This window comes from Cryptomeria japonica, chromosome 6, assembly GCF_030272615.1.
Source record: "Cryptomeria japonica chromosome 6, Sugi_1.0, whole genome shotgun sequence".
NCBI lineage: Eukaryota > Viridiplantae > Streptophyta > Pinopsida > Cupressales > Cupressaceae > Cryptomeria > Cryptomeria japonica.
The window spans coordinates 165,433,076-165,447,819 of NC_081410.1; the positions used below are offsets into that span (position 1 = coordinate 165,433,076).

General features: G+C 37.4%; 1 protein-coding gene across 1 annotated transcript in view; it reads left to right on the top strand.

Moving 5' to 3' along the window:
* The window catches only part of LOC131033300 (tetraspanin-19), an 81,230-nt gene that overhangs the window by 16,063 nt on the left and 50,423 nt on the right, over positions 1-14,744 (top strand). The window contains exon 2 of the mRNA XM_057964486.2: positions 9,678-9,777. Within this exon, the coding sequence (XP_057820469.2) occupies positions 9,678-9,777 (100 nt within the window). The remainder of the gene's footprint in view (positions 1-9,677; positions 9,778-14,744) is intronic.

Genomic DNA, 14,744 nt, shown 5'->3' on the forward strand with positions numbered 1-14,744 from the left:
TTATATGTCAATAATGCCTACAAAATCTTGCAAACTGCTTTTGCAATACCAATTGATTTTGGATTGTAAGGGGCACTTCTTTTGTGATCTATTACGAAGTACTTTGACATATCTTCAATAGTTTGGTTTAGAAAATGTTTTCCTTGATCACTAGTGATGCTAGTTGGACTCCTTTTTCTCTATTGCATTTCCTCTGTTAAGACCACTTTCTGTCCTTTCATGTGCTTCGCTTAGTATTGCCTCTCTTTCATGGTGCAAGACCATTTTCTTTACATCAAACTGGTTGGAGTTGAGAATCTGAAGAGCTGTATGTTCATTGGCCAAGCAACTTGGAATCCTTAAAACAATAATTGAGGCCTTAACAATATTTCTTTTTTTCCTTTTGTTAATGGTCAAGTGTATACTTATAGTTTATACTGCAACGCTTATAGTCTATATTTTGGTAAATCTGCTTGTATCTTCCATTATGGATATCTTGATTAAGTTCTTTCTTTCAAAGAGATTTAGGAAACATTGGCTCTTGTAATCTGCCTTCACAAGCATTTGCTCAGAAGGAGTATTCATAAATTTTAGTACTGTTAATATATTCTCTTTTTTATTGCCCATCAATTTATCACCGGAACACAACCCATCTGATTTAAGGGGGTGTTGACGTGTTTTTTATGACAGCGTCTAACAGAAAATAAAGTTGCCTAACGGTCACTTCACTCTCTGTTGATCAAAGTACGATTGTATGCTAAGATTGTTGGCTGATGTGATTTGCCGGTAATCCAAGGGGACTTATGCACACTCGAAGAAGATTAAGCAATTCTGCAATTTTCAATTCACTTGCGAATGATTTATCAATGGGGCTCTTTTTTAGGTTTTTTGGGTTTTAAGACGCAAAAAAAAAAAAGGGAAGGATTTAGGAAATCTATGCTAGCTCTAAGAACAAGGAGACAGTGATTGCTCAAGTAAAACCAAACCGCACTTTGCTTTGCCAATCCTCGTACAACTACACAAAGACGACGCAATCTTCAAAGGTTGTGCAGGAGTTTTTCATACCACCAATGGACACCATCATAGAAAAATATCCACTCGATGATCGAAGTTAAGTTTACACATAAAAAGGCTCAAACTAACCTCACAAAGTTAATAACAATCAGCTACTAACAAAAGGTATGAGCAAGGGTCTCATTGTAAACAATCTCATCAAATCCCATTCATCTAACAACTGAAAGCAAATCTAATGTAAGTGAAGAGAGCGAGACTATGCAAGTTGCAAAATAGAACAAGTATACACCATCAAATTGAACAATGTATTAAGTTACAACTTCAACAACTTATAGCAACAATCTCAAAAAGCAATCTCTCCTCCTTTTACAAATGAGGAGCGTCACCCCTTTATATAGGCTTCATGCCTTGGCTACATGCAAAACCTAATTAGGGTTTTCCCCTAAAAGATTCCCCACACATGATGCAACAAGGTGGGAATTAACAATTAATGCCCATCATGCCCATATACAATTAATTCCAGCCTATTACAATTGGTAACCAATATACAATAAATGCACTATTTTCCACTAAATTTGCCCAACATGCAATGAATATTCCCTCATGCAAAAATCACCCATCATGCCATAAATGATCCATCATCTCCATGCCACGGCTGCATGCAAAAGGAATTTGCCATAATGCCTTAAATGTGACAGCTGCATGCAAAAGATGCTCCATTAATTCAAAATGCGTTGACCTGGCCACCACTTGGTCAAAGTTTTCCAGCAATAAATATGCCACTATGTCACTCGGTCAAAAGATCCTCATCCAAAAATGGACGACCATTATCTCGCTCATTAATGGCATAAGCAATGAACTTGAAAACTATGATCTTCAATTTTCCTACGGAGATACTTGGCATACTTCCTATCTTGAACTCCATCAAAGTAATTTATTCTTCACTCTTGGAGAGAAAACTCTCCCATTCTGCTACCATTTCCTGTGTCCTCCGCATAGTGCTGGAAAATAAAGAAACATTTACCAAGTGTGCCTTGGAAAATGCACCCTCAAAGAAAAATTCATGCAACTAGGCCCTTAGAAAATTTACTGTCACCCCGCTCTCATTCAACTTCCTTGCAAATAATGCCTCAACTGCATTGAGGATTTCCTCATGTACTCTTTTGATTGAGTCTTTCAAAATCAAAGACTCCATGCTGAATCTTTTAAAGGCCTCCCTTCCAGTGCAGACGGTGCAAAACCATTGCAGGAAATCATAAATGTCGTTCTCTTGAATCACCTTCCCGCTAATCAATGTCTACTTTGGAACTTTCATCAAGGCTCTGAGTCGTGGAATGGTTAGGTCTTGATAAATGTGAACATCTTCCCATGCACCATTTGCTACCTCTAGCTGGTTCAAAAGGGCAACAAGTCTAGAATGAAAGCTAGCCAGGTCTTCATTGAATTTTCCGGCTGCGGTGAAAACATCCTCCACCCATTCCTTAGAATATTGGGCAATTTTCCTCACCTTTTCAGCGGCATCAATGGATTCCTTAGGAAGAGAGGAAGGAGGAACAAAGGACGGATCCTCCTCTCTGAGTGGCTGCTTGAAACTCTTGACATGCTCTCATAGGGCCTTGTTTTCACTCTTCAGTCTTCTACATTTTTCCTTCAGCTTCTGCATCTGTTCCTTCATAGCCAAGGAAGATCCTTTAAATTCATCTATCACCTGCGTCGTGGAAGCATGCCCTAAATCAACCTCTCTGATCACATAATCATTTGGCATGATTTCATTTCTGTCCTTGTCCATTGCAGGCTCAGCGATATATAAAGTTCTAGATCCAGACTCATTCCTTGTGACCTTGGAAAACTTCCGGGCAGCCTTCTTTTTTGCTGGTTTATCCATTCTTCTTAGAAGTTCTTCCAACTCTTGTGCTGGATCCACTTCCTTTTTTTGGTTTCTTTTCTCAATTTGTCTCTTAGCCAATTTGGAGCAATTGTTGATTCATCCGTGCCTGCTCTTGTGAAGCTTCCTCCATTTCTCGAAGGATCGTTTCTATGAAACTATCTTGGCATGGTTCTTCTCGATGGGAGGGAAGTTCTTGCCTTTGACTTCCTGGCTGAGTTGGCCTATGTGCAACGCTGATGCTAAGAACATCCTGTGTAAGTGTGTTATCAGGAAAACTGCCTTGTGGTGGATTTGATGGATTTTCTTGTGTGAACATTTCCACCTCTCGCACATTGGAAGAACTAGCTGGGGTTCGAACTTCTTCAATCCTTGCTCTTTTCTGCTGTGGTTCTTCTTGGTGGACTTCATGTTGAACATCCGGTTGGGCTTCTTGCTGGACTTGTGGTTGAACTTCCTTCCTCTTCTTTCTCCTAGGCTTCTTTGGAGCATTCTTTCCTTCACCAGGTCCAACTCCTTTCTACTGGATTTCTCCCTCCTTAGCTTGGACTTGTGACGATCCTTCTGTGGCTTCATTGTGGGAATCTAGATTTCCCATTAACTGGTAGCTCAAGTGGACATTCCATTCCTTCAGTGCCTTGACATGCTGATTGATCCAATGCCTAGTGAACTTCAGAACTGGTTTGGCTAAAATGTCTAGATCATCAACTTCTGGTTTTGACCAATCCAGGAGCTGGATAGGTTGGTCCTTTACCTTTTCAAATTTTGGTTGCACTACGTTTGGATCCTCCTTTACTTGATCCGGCATTTGAACTATTTCACCAATCCTGATCATGTTAAGGGGTAGTCTGGAAAACATTTTCTTCTTTATGATATGGATCAAAGTAAGATATGGATGTGTAGAATGGTAACTGGTAGAATGCCAATTCCTCCACTGCCTTCTCAGCTATTGCCAAGTTTAGGCACAATTCCACATAATCACCCAGGACAATTGGGAACTCAATGGATAATTTCTTTTTCTTTTTCTAAATCTAGTCATATGCTATCAATTGTCTGATAAGCTCCAGCAAGACCGGTTTGTTTGATGGATATCTTGGCAATTTATGTGGTTGGGAGGAGAATCCTTGTGTCTTGATATAAGTAAACTTTGGAAACTGCAAGAACATGACTCCGAACTTTTGCACCAGTGCCCTAGCTTCAGGTGACACTCTTGTATGAAGCTCATTCTGCATCAACCTGGTTAAATACATAGTAAAAGTGTCATTCACCAATTTGAATGAGCTAGTGCTGTTCAGGTGCAACTCGGGATAACATTCATGGACCTTAAGCTGTTTTGGTCCACATCCCATGGGCCCATTTCCTGGCAAACCATCGAAGCCACCCATCCTCAAGAGTGAATAAATCACATATGAGCTCATGTAGAAGGATTGGGTTTTCTTTTCCTTAAGATTTTTCAACTGCTCGTGCACGTAATGGCTAATCAACTTGGCCCAATCCACTATTCCATTGGCATTCATGACCTCACCAACATAAAAGAACATCTATTTCTCAAAATTGATGGCATGTGGGCACCCCATAATCTTGCTTAACATCATCAACAAGTCCACATACTCTTGCTTGAATTCAAAAATAGTGAGCTGTTTGGGCATCTTGGAGTGAGGCCTTGGTTTCTACATCTAGTTCTTGTTGATTACTCCAACACATCTGTCAGGATCTACATCATACATTGCTTCAGCTCTATCCTTAGTCTTGTAGGTCATGGAATGATGCAATGAGATTCCAAATGTTTCCCCAATAGCTTCCGGAGTTAGATTGGCCAAAGCTTGCCACTCTCTCTTGAAATAGTTCTTCTCTCCGGGTTGTAGTCTTTTGCACATTCCAAGATCAACTGTGGACATTGGATAGATGGAGGGAAACCTGCTGCTGCAACAATTCCACTTTTAACAATCTTGGCAGTGATAGGTGATGGATTATGTCCGGCTGTTCCAAACATCCTGATCCGAAAAGCAGCCAAATTGAAAATCCCTAGATTTGTGTCACTAATTTCCTTCCATTTGGAGACAATTTTGGACTCTGGAAGGAATCCCTTCATCTCACTGTCTCATTGTCTCCACGATCAAAACTTCTGGAAAGGAACAAGAAATTCTTCAATTCTGACATTGCTACTTATCTCCAACTTTAGCTCTCTCCAAATTCACATGTGAGAAATGAATTGTGTTTGCATGCTTAAATATAATTCTCTCACCAACTTGCTAAGTTGGCAAAAGACCAACTTTGGCAGTTGTTTTAATGATGCGTCATACTTTCCTCTTCAACATCCCATGCAAACGGGACCCACCATTGTCATTGTGTTTCAAAATGGAATTTTCCATTAATTCCTTGAGTTATGTGGAATATTCTTTCTTTTTGAGTCGCCAACTTGCCAACTTTCCATTTTGAATGTTGGAGGGATCTTTGAAGGATTTACTTGAGATTTTTACCATCCATCCACTTGGTGAGAAACCCTAGGAGAGAAAACTTCAGGAGAGAGAAAATATGATTCAAGGAGAGTTTTCTTTGAAGTTTTGAATTTTCCTTGCCTTGGAGGAGATTTCTCTTTGATTTTCAACATTTCCTATTTTTTAGGGTTTTCGAAAAACTAGGGTTATAGGGTTCAAGAGAGTGAAAATTGTCTTAGGAATCCAAATCTATCATCATTTAGAAATTTGGATGATTTTTGATGCCCGAAAATGGATTTTTCAAAATTTTTCCCGAGGGGAATTTTCTTGTTCAGTTCTTCCTTGCCTTAGAATTTTTTACCTTCAATTCATCCTGGTCGTGGAATTCATGTTGTGAAGGAATTTTCCACTTGGAAGGAAATTCCTTCCCTTCTTCATTTTGGTGTCCCACAACTATCTTGGGCAGTAATTCCTCGTCATGGAGGAATTTTTTGTTTTTGCTATCTTTCATGACCCCCCTTCTTGAGCGCTCTCCACTGTGTTTGGGCACTATTTCACTGAGTGCAGGAAATTTCTTTCTTTTTCAACCTTCCATGACATCCTTACTTTGGCGGCCATCACCTGACTTGGGCGCCAATTTGACATGGTGGAGGAATCTTTGACTTTGTTGATTTTCCATGGCACCCCTTGCTTGGCACCCATCTCCTAACTTGGGCGCTAAATCATTGACTGGCAAGAATTTTGGGGGTTTAGCACCCAAAAGGAGAAGTGGGAGCCAAATGGGGTGGTGGAGGAAGATTCCTCCACCACCCCATTTTGGCGCCCACTTCTCCTTTTGGGCGCTAATTCATGTACCTGTAGGAAGGCGTGTTGTAGAGGAATTCTTCCACAACACCAATTTGGCATCCCCTTGTTTCTATCAGGCATTTCAATGCCTTAGGAAATTTTCATCCCGACAGCCATTTTTCAACCATTTTCAGATTCAAGATACCACATTTGGAATTGAAGTGATTTTGTGCCAGACTTGAAGATTTTTGATGTTTTCCACTGTTGGAATGTTTAGGAATGCTCAGTCTTCAGTGCCTGCCAAAATATACTTTCCCAAAATAGAAAGTGCTTTAAAATGTTAGGATTAGGGCAAAACAGGATGTAGTGACACTAAAAATAGAAACTTACAAAAAATGGAAACTACTAAAAATAGTAAGTTTGATTTTGGGCAAAATTAGACCAATCTGGGAGGTAGTGAAATCCCTAAAAAATAGGAACTTTCTAAAAATAGAAAGTTGCTCAAAATTTGCTCAAATTTCACGGGTAGGTTCCTTAAAGGGTCATGACTCCTATGCAATGCATAGTTTTCCCAAAACCCTAAAGGAAAGGCCTCAAATCCAAGTTTGACCCCTAAAAGGGACAAAACAGGCTTTGGACTTGGCCAAATTTGCTCAAACGAGCTGCAAACTTGATCAACTTGACCCCCAAACACTTGCAAACTGAGGAGACTGATGTTACTGCCGTGAAAACACCCAACAAACCAAAACCAAAAGACCAAGAGGGCCTAAAAATTAGGGGGTCCCCATTTGCAATGGGGTGATGTGTGATTAGGTCACAATAGGGGGTAAGTCAAGGGATTATCACGATGTGCAAATCTGAGTTTCATGTGTTTACTTTAGTGTTTTCACTTTTAGTGGAGTTCATCATTTAGTGGATTCTAACTCCCATATAAGTATTACTTGTAATTTTTTAATGAGATGTTATTTGTTTGAAGGATTACTTGTTCAAGGATCTCCATTGTTATTATTCTTCCAAGAAAGAGTTCATTCTTTCAATTGTACACAGTCCTTGAGTTGAGGAAACACACAGGTTATGAGTAATCTCTTATGTCTTTGATCTGTATTTAGGAGTTATTGTTTAGAGTCTAGATATTCTCAGAATGCTCCATCTCTGGCTATATAAATTGACATTAGAAATGGGATGAACTTACCTATTCTTAAAAATGAAAATGAACATACCTCCAGCTTAAGAGATGATTTTAGGACAGCCAACTGTATGGTTAGATAGAATCCTTAAGATATAAATAAACAAGAGATCCTGTCATAGATTAACCATTAAAACTTGGTTGGAACTTGGGATTATATGATAAATTCAATGGTTCTTTATTTTATAAGTGGGCATGCTTGCAAAAATGGTTTCTATTACCACTTTAGAGTCAAACGAACTACTTGAGATGGTAAGCACCAAGGATTTAATTATGTTTTGTTGATAAATGACCTCTTTTTCAAATACACAATGGGTGCTTATCTTCAGTTCAGTTTGCATTCTATCAAAATTAACACGGAATTGCTTCTAGTTCTGGTCATGATGTAGCTGTGCCTAGACATAGAAGTGGAATGTTACTTAAATATTTAATAACTAGTTTAAAACATTCATTCAATGTATTTTTGGATCTATAACTTTTCAACTAGTGTCCATTGATCAATCACTTGAACACAACCCATGCGACTCAAGGGGGTTAGTCAAAAGTCAAGGCGTTATCATGCTGTGTAAATCTGAGTTTCATGTGTTTACTAACTTTACTTTAGTGTTTTATCTTTTAGTGGAGTTCATCATTTAATAGTTTGAGTTTCATGTGTTTACTAACTTTACTTTAGTGTTTTATCTTTTAGTGGAGTTCATCATTTAATAGATTTTAACTCCCATATAAGTATTACTTGTAATTTTTTAGTGAGATGTTATTTGTTTGAAGGATTACTTGTAACAAGGATCTCCATTGTTTTTATTCTTCCAAGAAAGAGTTCATTCTTTCACTTGTACATGCAGTCCCTGAACTGAGGAAACACACAGGTTATGAGCAAGCTCTTATGTCTTTGATTTGTATGTAGGAGTTATTGTTTAGAATCTTAATATTCTTATTATGCTCCATCTCTGGCTATATAAATTTTGACATTAGAATTGTGATGAACCTACCTTTCTTTTAAACTGAAAATGGACATACCTCCAGCTTAAGAGATGATTGTAGGACAACGTACTGTATGGTTAGATAGAATCCTAAAGATATAAACAAATAAGAGATCCTGTTATAGGTTAACCATTAAAACTTGGTGGTAAGTATATGATAAATTCCATGGTTATTTTTTTATAAGTTGGTATCCTTGCGAAAATGGTTTCTATTACCACATTAGAACCAAACAACTACTTGAGTAGGATTTCAACCATGCAAGAGTATCTAAGGACTAAATAAGGGCATTCAAGGCCTATGTTAAATTATATTAAGGAGCCTGTTATATGTTAAGGATATATAGTTTCTAATTGGTGTTAACATTAGTCGACTACACATATACTGTTGTTTATCTAATTTACCTTTTTTGGTCTTATTCCATAAAATTTAGGCTGTGTAATCTTACTGTGACCACCTATATTCTGCTACAATCTATATACTGAATATAGGACCATAACGTGGACTCAAAGTAATATTGAAAATGTCTATTGGGAACATGGAATAGACAACTGACATTAAGTTTGTTTTCCATTATTGGTACGCTTTTTATTCATCAAAGATTTCTGTTAAGGCTAGACAGAGAGTATAAGATTGCCAACAGCACTCGGGCGGCTTGTTAGAAGTTTTGGTTCATCCTGCATTCTTGTAGTGTAAGATCGAGGGGTTTGCAGGACTGGATCACTTGAGAATATGTTAGCCTCTCTGTCAGACCTTTTGGGTAGATGATGAACTCCTGAGTTAAACCTGGATGATTTACAATAATGGAAAGGATGTTTAGAATAATGTTAGATAAGCTATATATCTTGTATATGGAGGCACAAAGGGAAATTGACTTCATAGAGAGCCCTCGTATCTGCAATAAGAATAGATTGAGCCTTTCAAAGCAGTTTTACTTTTAACTTGTCATGTTGTGCTAAAAATTTAAGGTGTAACTATTTAGAGAAAATGTAATTCTGGAGATTTACGTGCTCTCATTGCTTATGTGGGGTGATGGTGTTTTTTGTAGATTCTAGAATGTTGGCTGTTGTACTCTTATGTACACTCATAGTTTTATTATTTAGCATAATAAGCATACTTTAGAACTTTAATCATCAGAAAATACCTTTTTTTTTTTGTTACATTATCACTAATTTGATAAGTACATTATTCAAATATAAAAAAAAACAAGAAATTGATAATAATCTGTTCAACTTTTTTCAAACATCATTTTCTAGATTAATGGTTATTTCATTTAACTTATTGCAAATTGAGGTTTGCCATATTTTGGTTGTATTGTCTTAATTTTAAAATCAATTCTGATTCTTATCTTATTTCTCTAATTCTTTGTTGTTATCCAAGATCTGACTAGCACAGAACTTAATTTGTGCAGGTTTATTTACACATTGTTGAGCATGGGCATGTTGCTATGCTTCATTGCACTCTTAGGTCATTTTGCTGTTGAAACTGCAAATGGCTTCTCCCTTTCTATTGTATCCTTATTCTCAGATAACTGTGTCGTGCTGTTATTGTTAGATCAGTTAAATAAGTTATCATATGTGCTTCTCTTGTTCATTTATTATTAAAATAGGATTTTTGAATCCCTCTATTTGACCTCATGTGATTACTAAGTAAGGAACAATCAACGTTCTTAGTGCACCTAGGATAAATTTTAGGGTAAATGCATCCGATTCTTGATTAAGGTCTTCAGTCATTCTCCGTTTTTTTTCATCTAGAAGGCATTTTTGGATCATTTGAACCAAAATTTCAAGAGTTTTTAAGATTCAAAAGTTTGAAGTATTGCTAAATTAATTTAAAAAATAATACTGGCAAATACCAAATATTTTAGAACAAATATGAACTTCTTTACCAAGTTGATTCTTATGTGAAAATGTGTGTCCGAGGAGGAAAATGAGAATACATGAAGCAGATTCTTTGATGCTTCTGCTTGTTGTTAGAAAACATTTAAAAGATTGTAACATCAAAAACATCAACAGCAGTAATATCCAGATATAGCCTGAAGCCCGAATGATATCAAAGAACAGAAATTCAAAGTTCAAATTTAGGTAAATCCATAGAAAATAAAAAATTTACCAAAATCAAAGAATTTAGTAATCGTTTAATATTAAACCAATTCATTGGCACTTATTTGGCCTATCAAGGTCTCTGATATTCCATGCATTAAGAAGGTAAGTGTTTCCTGAATCCACTATGATTTGCTCTAGGACTTCTTCAGTTTCTTAATTTTTCTAGAGCTGGGATTGACAGTAATTCAATCCCTAACAGTCTTCTAACAGGTCTATTTTATTTTCGGATGTTTTTTATTTGCCTTTTTGACCTAAGGGCATATCACAAAAATCTACTGTGTTTTATCTCCACCATTTGATTTGCCTCTAGTGCTTGTAGATCTGATCAACCAACACAGAAAACATGCACTTGTTCTTATTAGCATTTAGTTTTGTTCTTGATTTTTTAGGGCATAATTTAATGCCCCCATCCTGAGCATGATCTGTTGGTGGACAATTAGCCTATATTTCGAATTTCCCATAGGGTAATTGGTAAGGGAAACTTCAAAGTTTGTGAAGAGCATAAGTTCGGTATTGCAGGGTTTCTATTCATGGCAATGAGCTCAGTTAGTTGGGCGGATCATTGTAACACTTTCAAAAGTGTTTTCCGACATTTGGGGAGCTCTCCAAACTTCGTGGAGGAGCAGTCTATTTTTAGTAAGTCATTCAGTTGCTTCCAATCATCATCCCAAATCTTCAGTATCATGTTGGTTTGATTAGAGTTTGTTTTCTATACTATTTCAGTGCTTTTTGTAACTTGGGTCATATAATTTAAATATTCACTTAAGTTTCTAATGTTATTAAAATATTAAAGTGATAGCTTAAGTAAAACATCTCTTTAAAAAGGTGTTGAAGTGGGTTTCAAAGTTGGATGACTAGGACATGGGGGGCCTTTTTGGACATTTACATATTATTTATCTTTCTAAAAGGTCATTTTGGTGAATATTGATTTCAAAATTATGAATATTTCTCTTCAAAAAGCTATATAAGGAGAATGAGGGCTCATTATGAGGTTAGATTGGAGAATGTTATTGTTATGCTTCTGGAGAGAACTTGAGTTATTCCAAGCTTCTTGAGGATGAAAACCTCCTTGGAGTTACTGGTTTTGGGGATGAAAACCCTCCTAGTTGGCTATTGTGGTTTCATATAGAGATCTCCATTGTGCTACAGATTGAAGTTTCAGATTTTGGGTTGCTGAGATAAAGATCTTCGCAATGTTTTGTGTAGTTGGTTTTTGGTGTGATTGCTAGTAAGATTTAGCGATCATTGAAAGTGTTTGTTTAAAGGCGATTTTGGGAGGTTCATAGTTGGTTGTACCATTCTTGTTGGTTGCCGCTTTGTGGGTAAATTTGTTGAATGTTTCATTTCCTTTGTATGCTGTTTAGACACCACTTTCCTCATTGTTGCAGGCTGTACACTCTACAAAGGTTTTGTAGTCAAATAAAATAGGCCGTACCATTCTAGTACAGGTCATACCATGGTGTTGGAAAGGCATGTGTGAGCTAGAGACTAGAATGCCTAGTTTTGGGAGCTCTTTCCACTTGGTAAGGGGGTTCCTTGACACTACTGGAAGATTCTATGCCTTTTTTTGGTGGAGAAAGGATTATATAAGGAGTTATCTGTTATTCATTGTGTTGATGTGTTTTTTATACACATGCAAACACAGAATAAAATACCCAAAAGTATCTTATCCTCTCTTGAACAAAGCGTCTCAAATGCTGAAGATTGGCTTAAGGATCACTTGAGACAACTCCAAGGTTCTGGTATGTTGGGTCACGACGTGTGGATAAGCTCATTGGTTTGATGTGATTATGCTGGAATCACAAGGTGACTTACGTTGAATGCTTGAATGCTTGAATCGCTGGAACTTGATCATCTGATATTGCAATCTTGTGATGCTTTTTTTTCCTAAACTAGCTTGACTTTGAAAAAAGGGCAAAAGATAAAGGGTTGAGAGAGTCTATTCTAAGGCCTAGAATGTAAGAAGATGGATGAATGATTAGGTGGAATCCTACTGGGCAAGGTCTCACCATCAACTTGAACAATTTGACACAAGCTCAGTGCAATCTTCTAAGGACATTTCAAAGATGTTCAAATCATTACCATCAAACATTGCTCACCATTCAAGTCAATGCATAAACAATGGATGCATAAACAATTTGAAGTTAAGCTCATATCATTCCAGTTGATGAAGTTCGCTCATCTCCTCCAAAACATGAAGTTCACTCCAGGATGGGAGCACATGAAGTAACCTTCTATCTTGCTTATTGTTGACGTGTATTTTGTACACGATCATACACAGAATAAAATACCGACAGGCATCTTATCCTCTCTTGAGAAAATAGTCTCTAACTGCTGAAGATCTGCAAAAAGGATCAGTTAGATGGACTCCAAGGTTCTTTTAGTGGGGTCTCCACGTGTGGACAAGCTTTTTAGTGGTATGATGTGATTTGCTGTTTCCTCCAAGGCGTCTTACGGATTCAAAAGCTCGAAGATTTTACTAACCTAAAAGGAACTTTCAAAAAAAATGGAAAAAGGACAGGGTTTAAGAGGTCTAATCTAGCCTAACCCTATGAACGACTTAGCATGAATGAGATTTGGCAAGACTCAACCAACTTCAATTTTGCCATAAGATAACAACTTAATTGAAATTAGTGCGATCTTCTAAGGTAATAATGGTATTCAATGCATCAAAGACCAAGGACACTACTACGAAGGTACATATCCTAGATGCGAAAATGCTTGAAGGTTAAGGACTCAAAATGTTTTCCAGTCGACCACGCAAGGCGTTCCTACAATCAGCAAGAAGCTAGTGGTTTGGATTGCGAATCCTACCAAATATCAAATCTCACACTTAGCCTTTCAAATTAACAAACTACTTTGATTGAGCGTGATTCAAGTACATCCAACAACCATGAAGATAACTTATGAAATTTGCAACAAAACACCATAACTTCAATATTTTATTGATTTCCAAGTCATCATATACAACAATTGCTTGAATTTCTCTCTTCAAGACTCAATCTTGCTACAAAATAAAAATTGCTTACAACTCTAATCTCTCTATTTCACTCTTATCTGACTATTCGACTATTAACTCACACCAAATGAAATGAAAAATGGGGGTATAAATAGCATCCCCAGTTACAATGAAAGGTCCAGATTGAAAGCAAATCAATGGACAAGATCATGACACCTAAACCCTAATTAGGGTTTGTTACAAATGACCTCCTTTTTACTGAACAATATTAAATACATAGCCAAATATTAAATTTGGCACAAAAATCTAGGAGGTATCAACCAATGAGAAATAAGATGTCATGTCATCTGTAACAACCTTTCATCTAGAATCTTATTCCCTTTCCAATTCTCTTTCTTAGCATATGCAATGAATTTTGTCACGATTTCTTCGATTTCTGTGCTTGGAATCTCGGGAAGATTCTTGATACTCTCTTCTAAGTGGATAACCTGATCAAATGCATCTAGAAGAGCTGTGTCCCAAGTAGGTTCAAGTTCCTTTGTTCTATCAATCAGGAGCATGGTGGCATACATCTGATCATACTGCTCATCTGTAACATCTGCGTCCTTGCGAAAGATGATCTTGATTCTATCCTCAAATTCTTGTATATCCACATCTGTCTCGACCTCGATCCTTCTGCCAAGAATGGTACGAAGTACCTCAAATACTCTGTCCTGGATCGGATTGATCACCTCCTCAACTTGACCACATCTAACACTGATGTCCTCAAAGAGAACACTCTTTATATGGAGTAAGGTTGACCACTGAAACAAACTGTGAGAATCACCTTCTAAGATCTTCTCTTGTGCTAAAATTCTTCTGGATGTGTGTCTTATAACTTTCAAGACAGGAATGACAACGTCCTTGGTATGGGCAAATGCAGCTACTGTTGCCATCAATCTGTGAATAATCTCAAGAACTTGGATAGCCTGATGGGTGATCTTCGACATCCTTGTAACAAACTCAATGGCCACCGTGTGAGATCTATCCATCCAACTACATGTACGCTGGACCATATTCCTGAATCTTTCTGCTTCATTGATTGATTGAAGGGGTAATGCCTGCAATGGTGATCTAACTGGATCCTGACGTCCCAAAGGTTCATTGATGTGACTGAAATAAGTCCTCCATGCACCTCTCTCTCTCTCAAGCTTTCTATTCTTTTCTACTTCTTCTCTAAACTTGTCCTTCAATGCCTCAAATGTGTCGGTGGCATCATCTAAAGTTTGCTCTGCTGTGGACGGTCCTAACTCAATAGTCTGTATATGATAGTCTTCTGCTAGGATCTCACCCTCATATTTGTCTGCTGCCGGTGTAGCTATCTGCAGTTTTCTAGATCCAGCCTCATCTCGAATCATCTTGGACATCTTTGTAG